This window comes from Triticum urartu, chromosome 7 (genome assembly GCF_003073215.2).
Source record: "Triticum urartu cultivar G1812 chromosome 7, Tu2.1, whole genome shotgun sequence".
Taxonomy (NCBI): Eukaryota; Viridiplantae; Streptophyta; class Magnoliopsida; order Poales; family Poaceae; genus Triticum; species Triticum urartu.
This window is the reverse complement of record NC_053028.1, coordinates 165,101,771-165,116,076: the sequence shown is the minus strand read 5'-3', so window position 1 is coordinate 165,116,076 and position 14,306 is coordinate 165,101,771. Positions and strand designations below refer to the sequence as shown.

Sequence of the window (14,306 nt, the reverse complement as noted above, 5' to 3'; positions counted from 1 at the left end):
CTTCCCAGTCTAATTCCAACCATTGCCGAGCAATCATGTGGCATCACCGTCGCGTCGAATACCACCGGCGCGGTGAGAATGCGCCGAAAATCATCGGCCTGGCTAGTTGGCTTTGGCGGCGAGACCTCGAGGCGTGGTTCACCCGATCACACCGCCGCCCTGCCCTGCCGCGCGACACCTACTTGCCCTGTGACTTCGATGCCTTCGCGCGCTCGCGCGGGACCAACAACAACCGCGACCGCCGGCCGATTGATTGTCCAGGCAGGCCGTCGCCGGCGCGGCGGCGCCACAGCCACCCACTCAGCTGACCTGCGAGGCAAAGTCGTGTCGCATCTCACACCCGCACGCATGTGCCGGATGCACGTTCAGTCCTTCACATCGCTGCGCCAAAGTCGTTAACCAGTGCATATCAGCATATATGAGTCCAAAATTAACACTCAGCCGCTGAAACTGGAGGAGCATACCACGTACGCACCTACTGTCCATGAACTTGACCGTGGACAACAGCAACGCGATAGACAGCAAACATAGCTGCAGGTGCATACACACCACGGCTTTGCCGGCTGGTCGATCGATCGCGCGAATGGGCCCTGACAATCAGACTAGAAAGGACAAGAAGTGGACAATGTACGGCGCTCTCCTCTCCGGCTCCGGGGAGACGTCTCTGCAAGTGCAACCGGCGACAACGACGAGATCGATACAAAACGGAGCCAAAACCAATGCTTGGCGTTTAGCCTTTTACGTTGGATGGATGCCGTTGCAGATTCCCTGCTGATCGAGCACGAACCATATGCAGATAAGCCCAACGACCGCAGCAGAGAGAACATCATGCATGCACGCATGCATGCGTTAGTATGAGATATCGGCCATGTTCTGGTTCTGCTTTGCTAGCTCCGGCCGGAAAGGAGGACGGAAGGTGCGTCGTGACGATCGAGCACATGTCACGTAGGACGCTGAGTCAGGATCCTGGGAAGGTACACAGAGAGGAAAAGGAACACACGTGGTCTACGTTTGCACCTGGTGTATGTGGATTGGTAGGTCATGAGTCTCGTGGCACACTTGGTGGCAAGAGAGAGACTCGTTCTTCGTCGCTGCCTAGATCGGTCCAGGGTTAGCGTACAGTGTCAACATGGTTTGCTAGTCTAACGAGCTACAGTACGACTGGTTAGCAGCACACAGTACCGTGAGCTCATTTCGCAGTGCCATGCATGATTTTTTTTCTTGGTCGCCGTAGCATCTTTTACAAGAAAAATATTCATACAGCTGCAAAATTTTCCAGGTAATTAATCTGTAACTGTTCATTTTGCAGATCCTCAACACTGTAGAAAATTGACCCACTGGGCGCGTAGAACATCTAACAGTGTGGGAAAACGACCACGTCACGTATTTCACGACGGAAGCTCGGCCGATTCAAACGTGCACACAAGGAGGACAGGACATGAGCATGTGCTTTGGCCTCGTTCGCCTTGAGCGGAAGGGCAAACCCGAGCTACAGTCCCACAGACGACAACGGCCGTCTGCATGCAGATGCGCAACGCGACACGACGTACGGTTGCCGTGGATCGCCGGACTCCTCCCGGCACCCGATCCCGCGAAACGGATTTGCAGAGCATTAATACGATGCATGGGCGCGCTTGACCTCGCCGCCGCCGCCGCCGGCGGACATTCCTCGGTCCGTGACGGGCGCAAAAAGGAGGACCGCTCTGTGCCGTGAAGGATGCACCATCTGGATCCGGGCCGTCCGCCGTGGCGAATCCGGCGGTACGGCACCCGCGCTGTTGTCGCTGCAGTGCCATGGCTTCGAGAACGGAGAGACCAGGCCACGTACGAACCCACTTACTACAAATACAAATGGAGGTTAATGGCTGCAGGTGCAAGATCAACGTCAAGGGGTTTAAAAATGGAGGAACGGCACATGCAAAGTTGGCCACGAGATGACACGGCGGGCGGCCGGTTTCGGCGAGCTCTTCGACTGGCCGAGCTCGTTGCGTTTGCTAGCACGGTAAATATAACGTGATCTGATGCTGAGAGAGAAGAAGCTGTGCCACAAACGCTGCTCGCGGTAATTGAAGGCTCTGGCTTATTTCCTCCCACCAAATTAGGTACCAAGTCAGTTTTGCACAAGTACGGAGTATATCTAGTTTAAATTTTACGCCTGCAGCATGCTTCCTCGGTTCTGCACAGCCGAAGCGAACCTACCCTTTGCCACCCTAAAATAACCTAAGTGTTCAGACAAGTACGCTTAAAAAGTTACTAGTAGTAAGATCACGATTAGTTCTGCGTTTTGCTTCTGAATCTGGAAATGCGAGCTTAATTAATTGGACGGTCAAAAACGTGTTTTCATCCTTACTCATACTCTAGTTAGTTAGACATGCATGCAGTAGAACCGACTTTAACCTCCTGCCTTCCACTTTCAGTGTAGTGGGGGGCTAGCTAAGCTTTGTAGAAAATAATACTGTATTCCCGCAAAAAATAAAATAATACAGTATAATTCCAGTCTACGTCAAGCTCAATACTCGCGTGAACCTTTGACTCCCAAACCTGTCTGCCCCTTTTTCGCTCGCCCGTTTTAAACTCGCACACCCCACACGCACAATCACCGCAAAGAACCACGCGAACCGAACCCACGCACCATCAGCGAAGAGGAGAGGGGGCGGCCAAAGACAAGAGAAAACGCAGCCGCCGCCGGGAGGAGAGCGCAGCGTGGGAGCAAGGAGCGGCAGCCGGCAGGCAATGGGCAACAGCATCGGCGGCCGGCGCAAGGGCGCCAAGGTGATGCAGCTGGACGGCACCGCCTTCAGGGTGAAGCCGCCGGCGTACGCGGGCGCCGTGCTGCGCGACCACCCGGGCTTCCAGCTGCTCGAGTCGGAGCAGGTCAAGCTGCTCGGCGTCCGCGCGCGCCCGCTCGAGCAGGACGCGCTGCTCCGCCCGGGCCGGCTCTACTTCCTCGTCGCGCTGCCCCGCCCCACCGTGCCCCCGCGCCGCGCCTGGTCCGGCGCGCTCCACGTCGGCGCGCGCGAGAGGCTCGAGTCGCTCATGCTCACGCGCCGCTCCACCTCCGACCTCACCTTCCCGACCTCGGGCACCGCGCCGGCCTCCCCGATGTCCACCGCCTCCGAGGGCGGGCCGGTCCAGCTCAGGATGCGCCTGCCCAAGGCGCAGGTCGCCAAGCTTATGGGCGAGAGCCGGGACGCCGCCGAGGCGGCCGCTAAGATCATGCAGCTCTGCGCCGCCAACGGCGCTGTGACGCCGGAGCGGAGCCCGCGGTTCCTGCCGACGGCGGACTGGGGCACTGGTGGGTTCGCGCAGACGCCAGAGCGGAGCCCGCGGTTCGTGCCGACGCCGGACTGGGGCGCCGGCAGGTTCGCGCAAACCCCAGAGCGGAGTCCCAGGTTCGCCGTCACGCCCGAGTGGGGTGCCAGGTTCATGATGCCGACGACGCCGGAGAGGGGCGTAGAGACGGCGAAGACGCCGGATAGGTGGCCCGCTTTACCCCGCACGCCGGAGTATGCATCAGCGGACGTCAAGGCCAGCCGGAAGGAGGTAATGCACTGCTTCTTTCAAAGTTTTTTATTCAAAGTTATTATGGTCTGAATCAAATCACTGTATAGATTAGTCCTTTTGTATTGCTTTTCGCTCATCTGCACTTCAAAAAAAGTTTCGTGTGAAAGGAAAACAAAATGTTTTTTTAACACAGTACAGACGCAAGCGTTCATAGAAACGCGCTAACACTCATCCTCTATGAACACACACCCTATCCCTATGAGCACCTCCGAGAGACTAAGCCGATATATCATCTTGAGATTTTACAAAGTCATCGTTGACGCCTCGTAGCCAACGAGAACATCTCTTCCCACTAAACGCGCATCGCCGGAAATCTTAAAATAAATTCAGGATAAATGTTAGTATCTCATTGCCCGGTCAAACAAATAATGTGGAAACTTTCACCCCAAAAAATGTATTACAACATTGTTTCTTTGACCAACACAAATTATAAAATAATAAATTAAGAATGTATATAGTTTATGTAAAGCGGATAAATGGTCCTCACCGTTTATTATCCAATAAAGTTTCCTATGAAAATTAGCTTCGACTAATTCACACTGTCTCTGTTTCAAAATATAAGACGTTTTTGTATGCTAAACATAGCATGCAAATATTTCTCTCTTTCACGCGGTTTGTCTAGGAATATGTAAACAAGCCAGAGGAGCATCTCTAGCAGCATGCCTATATCTTTGTTATGGACTGTGAAAAGTCAAAGCATCAAATACTGATACGCCATGGGATCCCTGCGTATGCAATGGGGAACGATTGGGAGCTGTTAATGGTGTGACCAGTATTCTCGGCCGATGCAGATGTGTCTTAAGTATTGAATAGCGTGTTTTGAGGTTTTTCAGGACACGTTACTACGGTAGTTATTTGTTGGCGATCAATTCTAGGATAGGACTGGTTGAGTGATGATGCAAAATACAGTTGCTTGTCATACTCCTACTTGAATATCTGGAGACACGAGACAATTCTTAGTTTCTGGCTGCGGATGAAACATAGCTGTAGCAGTCATAGATCTACCTTGGAAAATAGTTCGCGTGCTGAAGTTTCAGAACGAGCTCTCTGAACCTTCGACGTTGTCAACAGATATTTTAGCACAGCAAGTCAGCAATAGCCCTGTTCAATCTTCAACCTAAAACTGTCGCGTTTCGTAGTATGGATAGTCTTTAGTCTGCGGATTCAGCATAGCAGCCATTCTGACGTTCCTTCCACATTTCTAATAGCTACTAGAACTGATCTACAGTCTGATCTGTGGAAAGTCTATGTCTGCGTACCCGAGATGATCTTAAATGGCCATTTCAAAACATTAGAAGTACCTGAAGGCAAATTTTAGCATGATCCTTCTTACCTTCTCTTTTTACATGTGAGATAAGAAGGTAAGAGTTAATCAGACCATTAATTAATGAGATCAATGGCTCAGATCTATTTTATACTCTTACCTCTCATGTGAAAAGCGGGGGTAAAAGGGACCATGTTAAAACTGCTCGTACCTGAATTATTATTCCACGGTAGCAGAAGAAACAGGCCGAGAGTCGCATCTCTGACCAGGTGTCCAGAGCGAGAGAGAAATTTTCAGGGATCATAACGAGACAAGTTGCTCGATCCGGTTTATACCCATTAGTGTACCTTTGGGCTGATTCTTTCCGGTCACCGTCACTAATGTACTGTCAACTTACTGGTTAAATTAATTTAGTGTTGAGCACCTAAAGTCAAACCAGCAAATCCTAACCGTTAAAGTAGTTTAGGCAGCAGCAGGCGACGGTTAGATGGTGGCATGATACTATCTCATTGAAGCTGTTTCCAGGGGAACTATCTCTTTGAAGTTCTTTGTTTTTGCGGGTAACTATCTCTTTGAAGTTAATCTCGTCACCATGACACCATTTAGCAATCGCTTTCTACCTGCGCCAGTTTTTCTCTCTCGGAGATAAGGGATATTACATCGGCAGAACCTTTCATTAGGACTTTTCTGTCATTTCTTTTCACAAGTAAATCATTGTTGGCCTCGGCATGTACTTTTTCATGTACCTGATGTTCTGATCTAGCAAATCTCGGCCTATCGTTGTCGTCCCCTGATGCGTGAACAGATCAGCAATTGGTTGACACCAATTACCCGTCGCTTTTGCTGACATCTTCTCCTGTGATTTTTGTTTCTGTGGTGTTTCAGAAGCGAACGCGGTTCCTGGCCTTGCCGGATGAGATCATAGCATGATGGCTTCTCGTCCACCTGAAGTGATAGATCCATCGACCACAGATTGCCGGAGCTGGGGACGAGAGGCCGCCGACGGTTTCCTGCCTCGCGCCTCGCCCGCTTCTTCTCTTCTCCTTCTTCTTCTTCATACGGCATGGAGCGTCGTTTTCCTCTCTTGTTTACCTTTTTAGCCTCGGCCTGCGATAACATTGCTGCGAGCTGTGGTGCTCTCAGTAGTTAGCTTAGGGGAGATGTATATGGACCTCTACGTATAAACTTACACACATATGATCCTGTGCGTGACGTTGGAGATCGGACCCGCCCTGCGTTGTCGACGGCGTCGGGTCGTCTCCCAACCTTGTTGCATTCGGCTTTCGCACGTCGCGTGCCGTCCGGTCATCTTTTTTTTTTTTTTTTTGTAAATACATACTTGGTTCAAGACGAATAATAATGGATGTAATTTAAGTGATTGTTTGATTCGATGTGGACACAAGGAAGACGCGCCCGGTTAGGGTCCTTCTTTTGCTAATCATGAGCTTTATTGATTACTTAGAAGCAATATACATTCGTGGATGATACAATCGCGGAGGAAAAAACCGAAACAAAGGGTCCTTTTCGACGCATTTTTAGTGAGAGACGAACGGAATGAGAGATGAATATTTTCCACGGTTCAAGAAAACGCATATTTTTGATATTTCAGCCACAACATCATGCATCTTTTTAAAAAAAAATTCAATCGCACCTTTATTTAAGCACCCCACACGGGGATTTCGTCCGAAATAGTCTGTACAATAAAATCTGGGGACACATGCAGCCACACCTTGCTTAACTTAGTTGAAACTGCTTCCCTAGCTAACAAGTGGGCAGCTTTATTAGCATCACGCCTAACCCACGAAATCTTCCGGCTCTCCCTCGAGGCCAGCAGACGCTTGACCTCCTCCACCACAGGCCCTAGCGGTGAGAAGTCCCTTTGCGTGCCTTGTAGTTTACATAGGATCTCCTTGCAGTCTATCTCGATATGTAGGTTGGCAATGTTCCGCTCCTCAGCCACCTGTGCGGCCCTTCTGCACGCCAGGAGTTCAGTCCTTGCGGGGTCACTTCTTAGTGGAAGGACATGGCAAAGGCCTCCCAAGAAAGCACCATCATGGTTCCGAAATACCAGCCCGGCTCCACCGCTGTCCCCCCTTTCGATGTGGCTCCGTCGACGTTTACCTTCACCCACCCCTCCTCCGGGGGCCTCCATTTCTCCTTCACCGCCAGTGTGTTTTGCTTGCTTTTTCGGCCATGTATCGATTGCCACTCGCCCATAAGATGGAAGACTCTTTTTGCTATCATATCTGCCTCCTCAATCCGCTGCCCATCGCGTGCATTATTCCTCGCGAGCCAGAGCGCACATGCACCCTGAACCATGACCGCTTGTAACACCCCGGATATGACTTTCCCAATATGTAATCCAACTCTTGCCGTTTCCGACCTTAAGTTATTTTATTTTCTCGGGTTCGGGTTTTTGTCTCTGTGTGTTGTTATCGTTGTCATGCATCTTATATCATGTCATCATATGCATTGCATTTGCATACGTGTTCATCTCATGCATTCGAGCATTTTCCCCGTTGTCCGTTTTGCATTCCGGCGCTTCGTTCTCCTCCGGTGGTCATTTCTACCTTTCTTTCATGTGTGGGGATTGAACATTTCCGGATTAGACCGAGACTTGCCAAGCGGCCTTGGTTTACTACCGGTAGACCGCCTGTCAAGTTTCGTACCATTTGGATTCTGTTTGATGCTCCAACGGTTAACCGAGGGACCGAAAAGGCCTCGTGTGTGCTGCAGCCCAACACCCCTCCAATTTGGCCCAAAACCCACCAAAACCCTCTCCATCATCTAGAGTGTTCGATCACGATCGCGTGGCCGAAAACCGCACCTCATTTGGACTCTCTAACTCCCTCTATGTCTATATAAAGACCCCCCTTTCCAAATCCCGGGTCTCCTCCCCCGAAACCCTAAAAATTTTAGATCCGCCGCCGCCGGACACGTCCGGACGGCGCCGGATACGTCCGATCCGCCCGCCGCTGCCACGTGGCGCCGCGCCACTCGCCCGCCGGCAGCCCCACATCACCGGCCCGGGAGGCCCAGGAGGGGCCCCCGAGGCCCGTTGCCTCGCCCGTCGCCCGGCTCCCTCACCCGCGCCCGAGAGCCGCCCGCCTCTCCTTCGCCGGCCACCGCCGCCATCGTCGTCTGCCGCTCAGCGCGCCGGAGCCCGCCGCCGCTCCGCCCGCGCCTCCGCCGTTCGCCGCCGCGGGAGCCGCGCCCCGGCGACCGGATCCGGCCGCCCCCGTCCTTCTCCTCAAGATCCCGGCGAGACCCACCGTTCTCCGGCGAACCTCGGCAAGTCCGGCCACCTCGGCTTCTTCTCCGGCGAACAACTCCGGCGACCTCAGGAAGCGTGCAGATCTGAGATCCGAAATCTCGGTTGACTTTCTCTTGAAACCCTAGTTCATATACCCATGTTCGTCTCAGAGAGTACGTTTTGGGCATATAGCATATCAAAATGTTCGTCTCAGAGAGTACATCATTTCATTCCATTGCATCATTTTCATTTGAGTTCATCTTGATGCCCGAAATGCTGTTAGAAGAGTGCTACTTGAGATAATTGTCAGATCTGCTGATCCATTTAGATATTTGTCATTTTTGCCCATGATTATTGTGTGCATGATATGCCCATGAGCCTACATATGTTTTGTTAAGGGTTTTGCCATCTTTCCAGAGGTGCAACCCATGTATTTTTGTGATGTGTGTGGTGACTAGCACAAGCTTGCAAAGTGAGGCACTTGGTAATGCTGATTTCAGGGACTTAGCATTTCCACTGTCCTTGACCTGTTTATCTCATATGGCCATATGTTCATATTGTTTCCTAAGTGATCCGTGCCTCTTTTGAGGATGATCAGTAAGGATGTTTTGTTAATCTTGTAAGTGCTCTATCCATCCATGTCTTTGTTTGCAATTATGGAGCACCCTAGTTTGAGTCCATCGACATCTACTTTTGTATTTCGTGAATCTGGGCAGATTGTCTACTTGTTAGCGATTTTGCCGAGGATGTTGTAGTTGATCCGTGCATGCTATGCTTTGTTCTTGCCATGTCTAGCTTGCATTTTGTGTATTCTTGATGGGTGTATGCTTAGCTTGTCATGACTTGCTCTGTAGTGAGTGCATCGAGCTCGTAAACATGCCTACTTGATATCTGTTTCAGCATGCTTCAGTTTTCACCAAGTCTGTGATCTGATTATGTTTTTGCCATGTTCACATGCTTGCAATTGTATTTTCTGATCCCTTTTGGCTCAAGGTCACTAAGGGACTTTTGTTAAGCTCTTTGAGTAGCTCCATGCCATGCCTTACCTTGTCATGTTCAGGTCCTGTAGCATATAGTTTTGTTGCTCCGAAGAGTGCTATCTGATCTGAAATTCCAGACAAGTGTTAATTTCACTAAGTCTGAGATCTATTTGTCATATGCATTTTTGCCATGCTTGTTTGAACTTGTTAATGGATGAATTGGCCGTAGCTCAGTGCTAGAATTTTGTTAAGCATCATGAATGCATCCCTGCCATGTATTTTGTTGTCATGTTTGGGTGCTGTAGCATGTTCATCTCATTGCATTTAGATGGCTACTTGCTGTAAATCGCAGAACGTGGTCATATTTGAATTGCTTGCCATTTCCAAACCGTAACTCCGATTCTGGCGTTCTTTATATCGTTTTCAAGCGATTTCATCTCATCTTTCCAAGTGGCACACTTGGGAATTTCCAAGTTGAGGATAGGTTTCATGCATCCCTTGTTCAAATCTTGCATTATGCAATCCCGGCATCGCATTACATCTTGGCATCATATTGTTTGACCTTTGGCACGTGGTTGATTGTGTTCCGTCGCTTGTTTGTCTTGTTTGGTAGAGCGAGAGACGAGTTCGCTATACGAGGAGCCCTTTGAGTTTACTTTCGAGGATCCAGTCAACTCTGACAACTTTGTAGGCAAGATGATCATACCCTCGAAATCACTACTATCTTTGCTATGCTAGATTGCTCGCTCTTTTGCTATGCCAATGCTACGATGCCTACCACTTGCTTTCAAGCCTCCCAAAATTGCCATGTCAAACCTCTAACCCACCATGTCCTAGCAAACCGTTGATTGGCTATGTTACCGCTTTGCTCAGCCCCTCTTATAGCGTTGCTAGTTGCAGGTGAAGATTGGAGACCGTTCCTTGTTGGAACATTATTTAATTGTTGGGATATCATTATATTGTCATGTTATCTTAGTGCATCTATATACTTGGTAAAGGGTGGAAGGCTCGGCCTTATGCCTGGTGTTTTGTTCCACTCTTGCCTCCCTAGTTTCCGTCTTACGCGGTTGGGTTATAATGGGAACCCCTTGATAGTTCGCCTTGATTAAAGCTTTTTCAGCAATGCCCAACCTTGGTTTTACCATTTGCCACCTAGCCTCTTTTTCCCTTGGGTTTCCGGAGCTCGAGGGTCATCTTATTTAAACCCCCCCGGGCCAGTGCTCCTCTGAGTGTTGGTCCAACTCATCAGCCGCCGGTGGCTACCAGGGGCAACTCTGGGATGGCCTATCGGAAGTTTAGACAATCTGAATGTGCCCTGAGAAAGAGATATGTGCAGCTCCTATCGGGATTTGTCGTCACATTCGGGCGGTGTTGCTGGTCTTGTTTTAACCTGTCGAAGTGTCTTGAAGAACCGAGATACCGAGTCTGATCGGAATATCTCAGGAGGAGGTCTATTCCTTCGTTGACCGTGAGAGCTTGTCATGGGCTAAGTTGGGACTCCCCTGCAGGGATTTGAACTTTCGAAAGCCATGCCCGCGGTTATGGGCAGATGGGAATTTGTTAATGTCTGGTTGTAGATAACTTGAACCTTAACTTAATTAAAATGAATCAACTGAGTGAGTTACCGTGATGGCCTCTTCTCGGTGGAGTCCGGGAAGTGGACACGGTGTTGGAGTAATGCTTGCCGCAGGTTTGCCCTCTTTAGTTATGTGTTCGCGCTTTGCCTCCTCTTCTCGCTCTCTTTTGCGATCGAAAGTTGTGCTCCGGGATTAAGGACCAGGTAGCACAGTTAAAGTTTAGCATGATAATGATATAGCCGAGCAGGCCAGGACTTATGTGATCGAGTTCAAATTCGTAAGTAATGAAGGTTACCAAGAGTTGTTTAATCGCGATGCGATCTCGATTCAGTTATCGGTGTCTTTGAGTGTCTAATAACTCCAGCCCGTGGAAAATTGGAATCAGTGAGAATGTAGCACTTGATGAAGAACTCATACGAAGTTATGCAGTTCCATGATTATCCCAAGATACCAGGGGGTAATACTCGACGACAGATCAAGGTAGAGGTTGGACTAGGGTGTTGCTCTGCAGAAGATAAGGGCTCAAACTTGCACGAGAAACGGAATCAAGGAGGAACATGGTCGAAACCACGTCCATGGATACAAGATGAATTTATAACAAGGGGATAATTATTTTAAGAGAAGCTTCCATGATAAGGTATACATCATGTCCATGGGCATGAACACAGGGTTCAAGGTCGACTCCCACTTGTTCAACGCATAACCTTTCATTCACCTCTCGTATTTCGAAAATGACATTAGTTGTTGAAAGTTTTTACCTGGTGCAATACCAGATAAGTATGACCCGTGTAATATTTCGGGTTCACGCGGATTAGGGAAGGAGTAGGTCCAACCCATCAGGGCATCTTAGGAACATATACCACAAACTTCGGAGTAGATAATACAAGCTCGAAAGTAGAGCATTGTTCAAAAGCAGATGATACAATTTACCAAAGGCATTATATACCCATGTAAAGGCTCACAAGGTTATTCAATATGAAGCACACTGTCGGATAAAATCCAACAAAGGAACCGATGGTCCACAAGGGATATGATGTGAGCATCGGTACTCAACCAGAGGAAGAAGAATGCAAGGAGATCTGATTATAGAAACACCTGACTAATTCAAAGTTCAAATGCAAAAGGATTATGATTTCCGATCAAGGGATCAGAAGCAACCGCTCTGACTTAAGGATGGATAAGTTGCATAGACTTAGGGGTACAATCAATGGCAATCCGACTGGTCGGGAACCAGCTCAGGTTTAAAAGGATGTCTGAGCCGGAAAGATAATTTAGAAGGGTTGATATATGATTGTGTGCATTCGCACACATGTTGAATCAATAGGATCAAAATGACGGTGACAAAAGATACTAGTGAATATTGCTAGTGATATGGGAGCATCCATAATATAAGCATACAAGTATTTGCAGAGCATTAGTTGCTAAGGATTTTCGGAGGATTGAATAGTATTTCAAAGACTTTTGTGAAACACCTGAACAACTGGGGATGAGCAGATACTCGAAAAGTGCGAGAAATTATTCTTAGGGATAATCAGGTGGCAAAGAGCTGCAAGGCAGTAGGCACAAAATATTCTCGGGATATCTTGTAATAACAAGATCGACTGGGAATAAAAGTAAGCACGACAGGTGTAAGTATTTATCCATAGGGATATTTCGGTGGAAGGGAATTGCAAAAGCAATGGCACAAGGTCTCGAGAGAATATCGGAGAGTATCTTCGAAATCTTCTGGTGCAGCCGGCGATCATCTGGACTGAAGGGGCTCTCCGGGAGAAAGTAATTTCGAGAACCTAAAGTTAGATTTTAGTAAAAATCGTTTAACCCGAATAGAAGAGAGTTCAGAATCCCGGAGTAAAGATCGAGGAGTAAAAGATTCTAATACCACCCAAATGGTGATGTGGGCCCGTAAGGCACACGGCCATGTTAGTAAAAGTTTTTGTAATGTCTAGACTCAACTTCGACCAAAGAGTGTGGAAGGGGGATTCCTACAGGCAGTCGGCTCTGATACCAACTTGTGACGCCCCCGATTTAATCGTACACTAATCATGCACGCAAATGTGTACGATCAAGATCAAGGACTCACGGGTAGATATCACAACACAACTCTACAAATAAAATAAGTCATACAAGCATCATATTACAAGCCAGGGGCCTCGAGGGCTCGAATACAAGAGCTCGATCATAGACGAGTCAGCGAAAGCAACAATATCTGAGTACAGACATAAGTTAAACAAGTTTGCCTTAAGAAGGCTAACACAAACGGGGATACAGATCGAAAGAGGCGCAGGCCTCCTGCCTGGGATCCTCCTAACCTACTCCTGGTCATCCGTCAGCGGGCAGCACGTAGTAGTAGGCACCTCCGGTGTAGTAGGAGTCGTCGTCGAAGGTGGCGTCTGGCTCCTGGGCTCCAACATCTGGTTGCAACAACCAGGTAGAAGGGATAGGGGGGAAAGAGGGAGAAAGCAACCGTGAGTACTCATCCAAAGTACTCGCAAGCAAGGAGCTATACTACTATGTATGCAATTGGTATCAAAGTGGAATAAGGGTATCATATGTGGACTGAACTGCAGAAAGCCGGGATAAGGGAATAGCTAGTCCTTTCGAAGAACCACGCTTCTGGCACGCCTCCGTCTTGCAAGCATGTAGAAGAGAGTAGACTGAAGTCCTCCAAGTAGCATCGCATAGCATAATCCTAACCGATGATCCTCCCCTCGTTGCCTTGTGAGAGAGCGATCACCGGTTGTATCTGGCACTTGGAAGGGTGTGTTTTATTAAGTATCCGGTTCTAGTTGTCATAAGGTCAAGGTACAACTCCAAGTCGTCCTGTTACCGAAGATCACGGCTATTCGAATAGATTAACTTCCCTGCAGGGGTGCACCACATAACCCAACACGCTCGATCCCATTTGGCCGGACACACTTTCCTGGGTCATGCCCGGCCTCGGAAGATCAACACGTCGCAGCCCCACCTAGACCAACAGAGAGGTCAGCACGCCGGTCTAAACCTAAGCGCCCAGGGGTCTGGGCCCATCGCCCTTAGCACACCTGCACGTTGCGTGGGCGGCCGGAAGCAGACCTAGCCTAGTGGCGTTCCAGTCCAATCCAGCACGCGCCGCTCCGTTGCTGACGTCACGAAGGCTTCGGCTGATACCACGACGTCGAGTGCCCATAACTGTCCCCGCGTAGATGGTTAGTGCGTATAGGCCAGTAGCCAGACTCAGATCAAATACCAAGATCTCGTTAAACGTGTTAAGTATCTGCGAACGCCGACCAGGGCCAGGCCCACCTCTCTCCTAGGTGGTCGGAACCTGCCCTGTCGCTCCGCCTCAAAGATCCACTCGCGGGTGCTCCTACGAGCCGACCCGTCTTTAATCACCACATGTATCATGTATAAAGTAAATAGTATATACCCGTGATCGCCTTCCGAGTGATCACGGCCCGATAGTATAGCACAGCAGACGGACAAGGATGTAGGGCCACAGATGGAAATACTAGCATCCTATACTAAGCAAGTAGGATTGCAGGTAAAGGTATCAACAGTAGTAGCAAGGACAGGCTATGCATCAGGATAGGAATAACGAAAACAGTAACATGCTACACTACTCTAATGCAAGCAGTATAGAGGAGAGTAGGCGATATCTGGTGATCAAAAGGGGGGGCTTGCCTGGTTGC

The 14,306-nt window shown here is 49.2% G+C and overlaps 1 protein-coding gene across 1 annotated transcript; it reads left to right on the top strand.

Annotated features, from left to right (window-relative positions):
- Positions 1-2,577: 2,577 nt before the first annotated feature.
- On the top strand, positions 2,578-6,207 carry LOC125523363 (uncharacterized protein At1g66480-like). Its single transcript, XM_048688408.1, has 2 exons — positions 2,578-3,543; positions 5,714-6,207. Exons 1-2 carry the CDS (start codon positions 2,734-2,736, stop codon positions 5,756-5,758), a joined length of 855 nt encoding a protein of 284 aa, XP_048544365.1. The 5' UTR covers positions 2,578-2,733; the 3' UTR covers positions 5,759-6,207.
- Positions 6,208-14,306: the final 8,099 nt, after the last annotated feature.

Excerpts from the sequence above, each read along its gene's own strand:
- LOC125523363 (XM_048688408.1), top strand. The coding sequence starts at position 2,734 with ATGGGCAACAGCATCGGCGGCCGGCGCAAGGGCGCCAAGGTGATGCAG. Across the intron at positions 3,544-5,713 it reads TCAAGGCCAGCCGGAAGGAG|AAGCGAACGCGGTTCCTGGC; the intron begins GTAATGCACTGC and ends GTGGTGTTTCAG.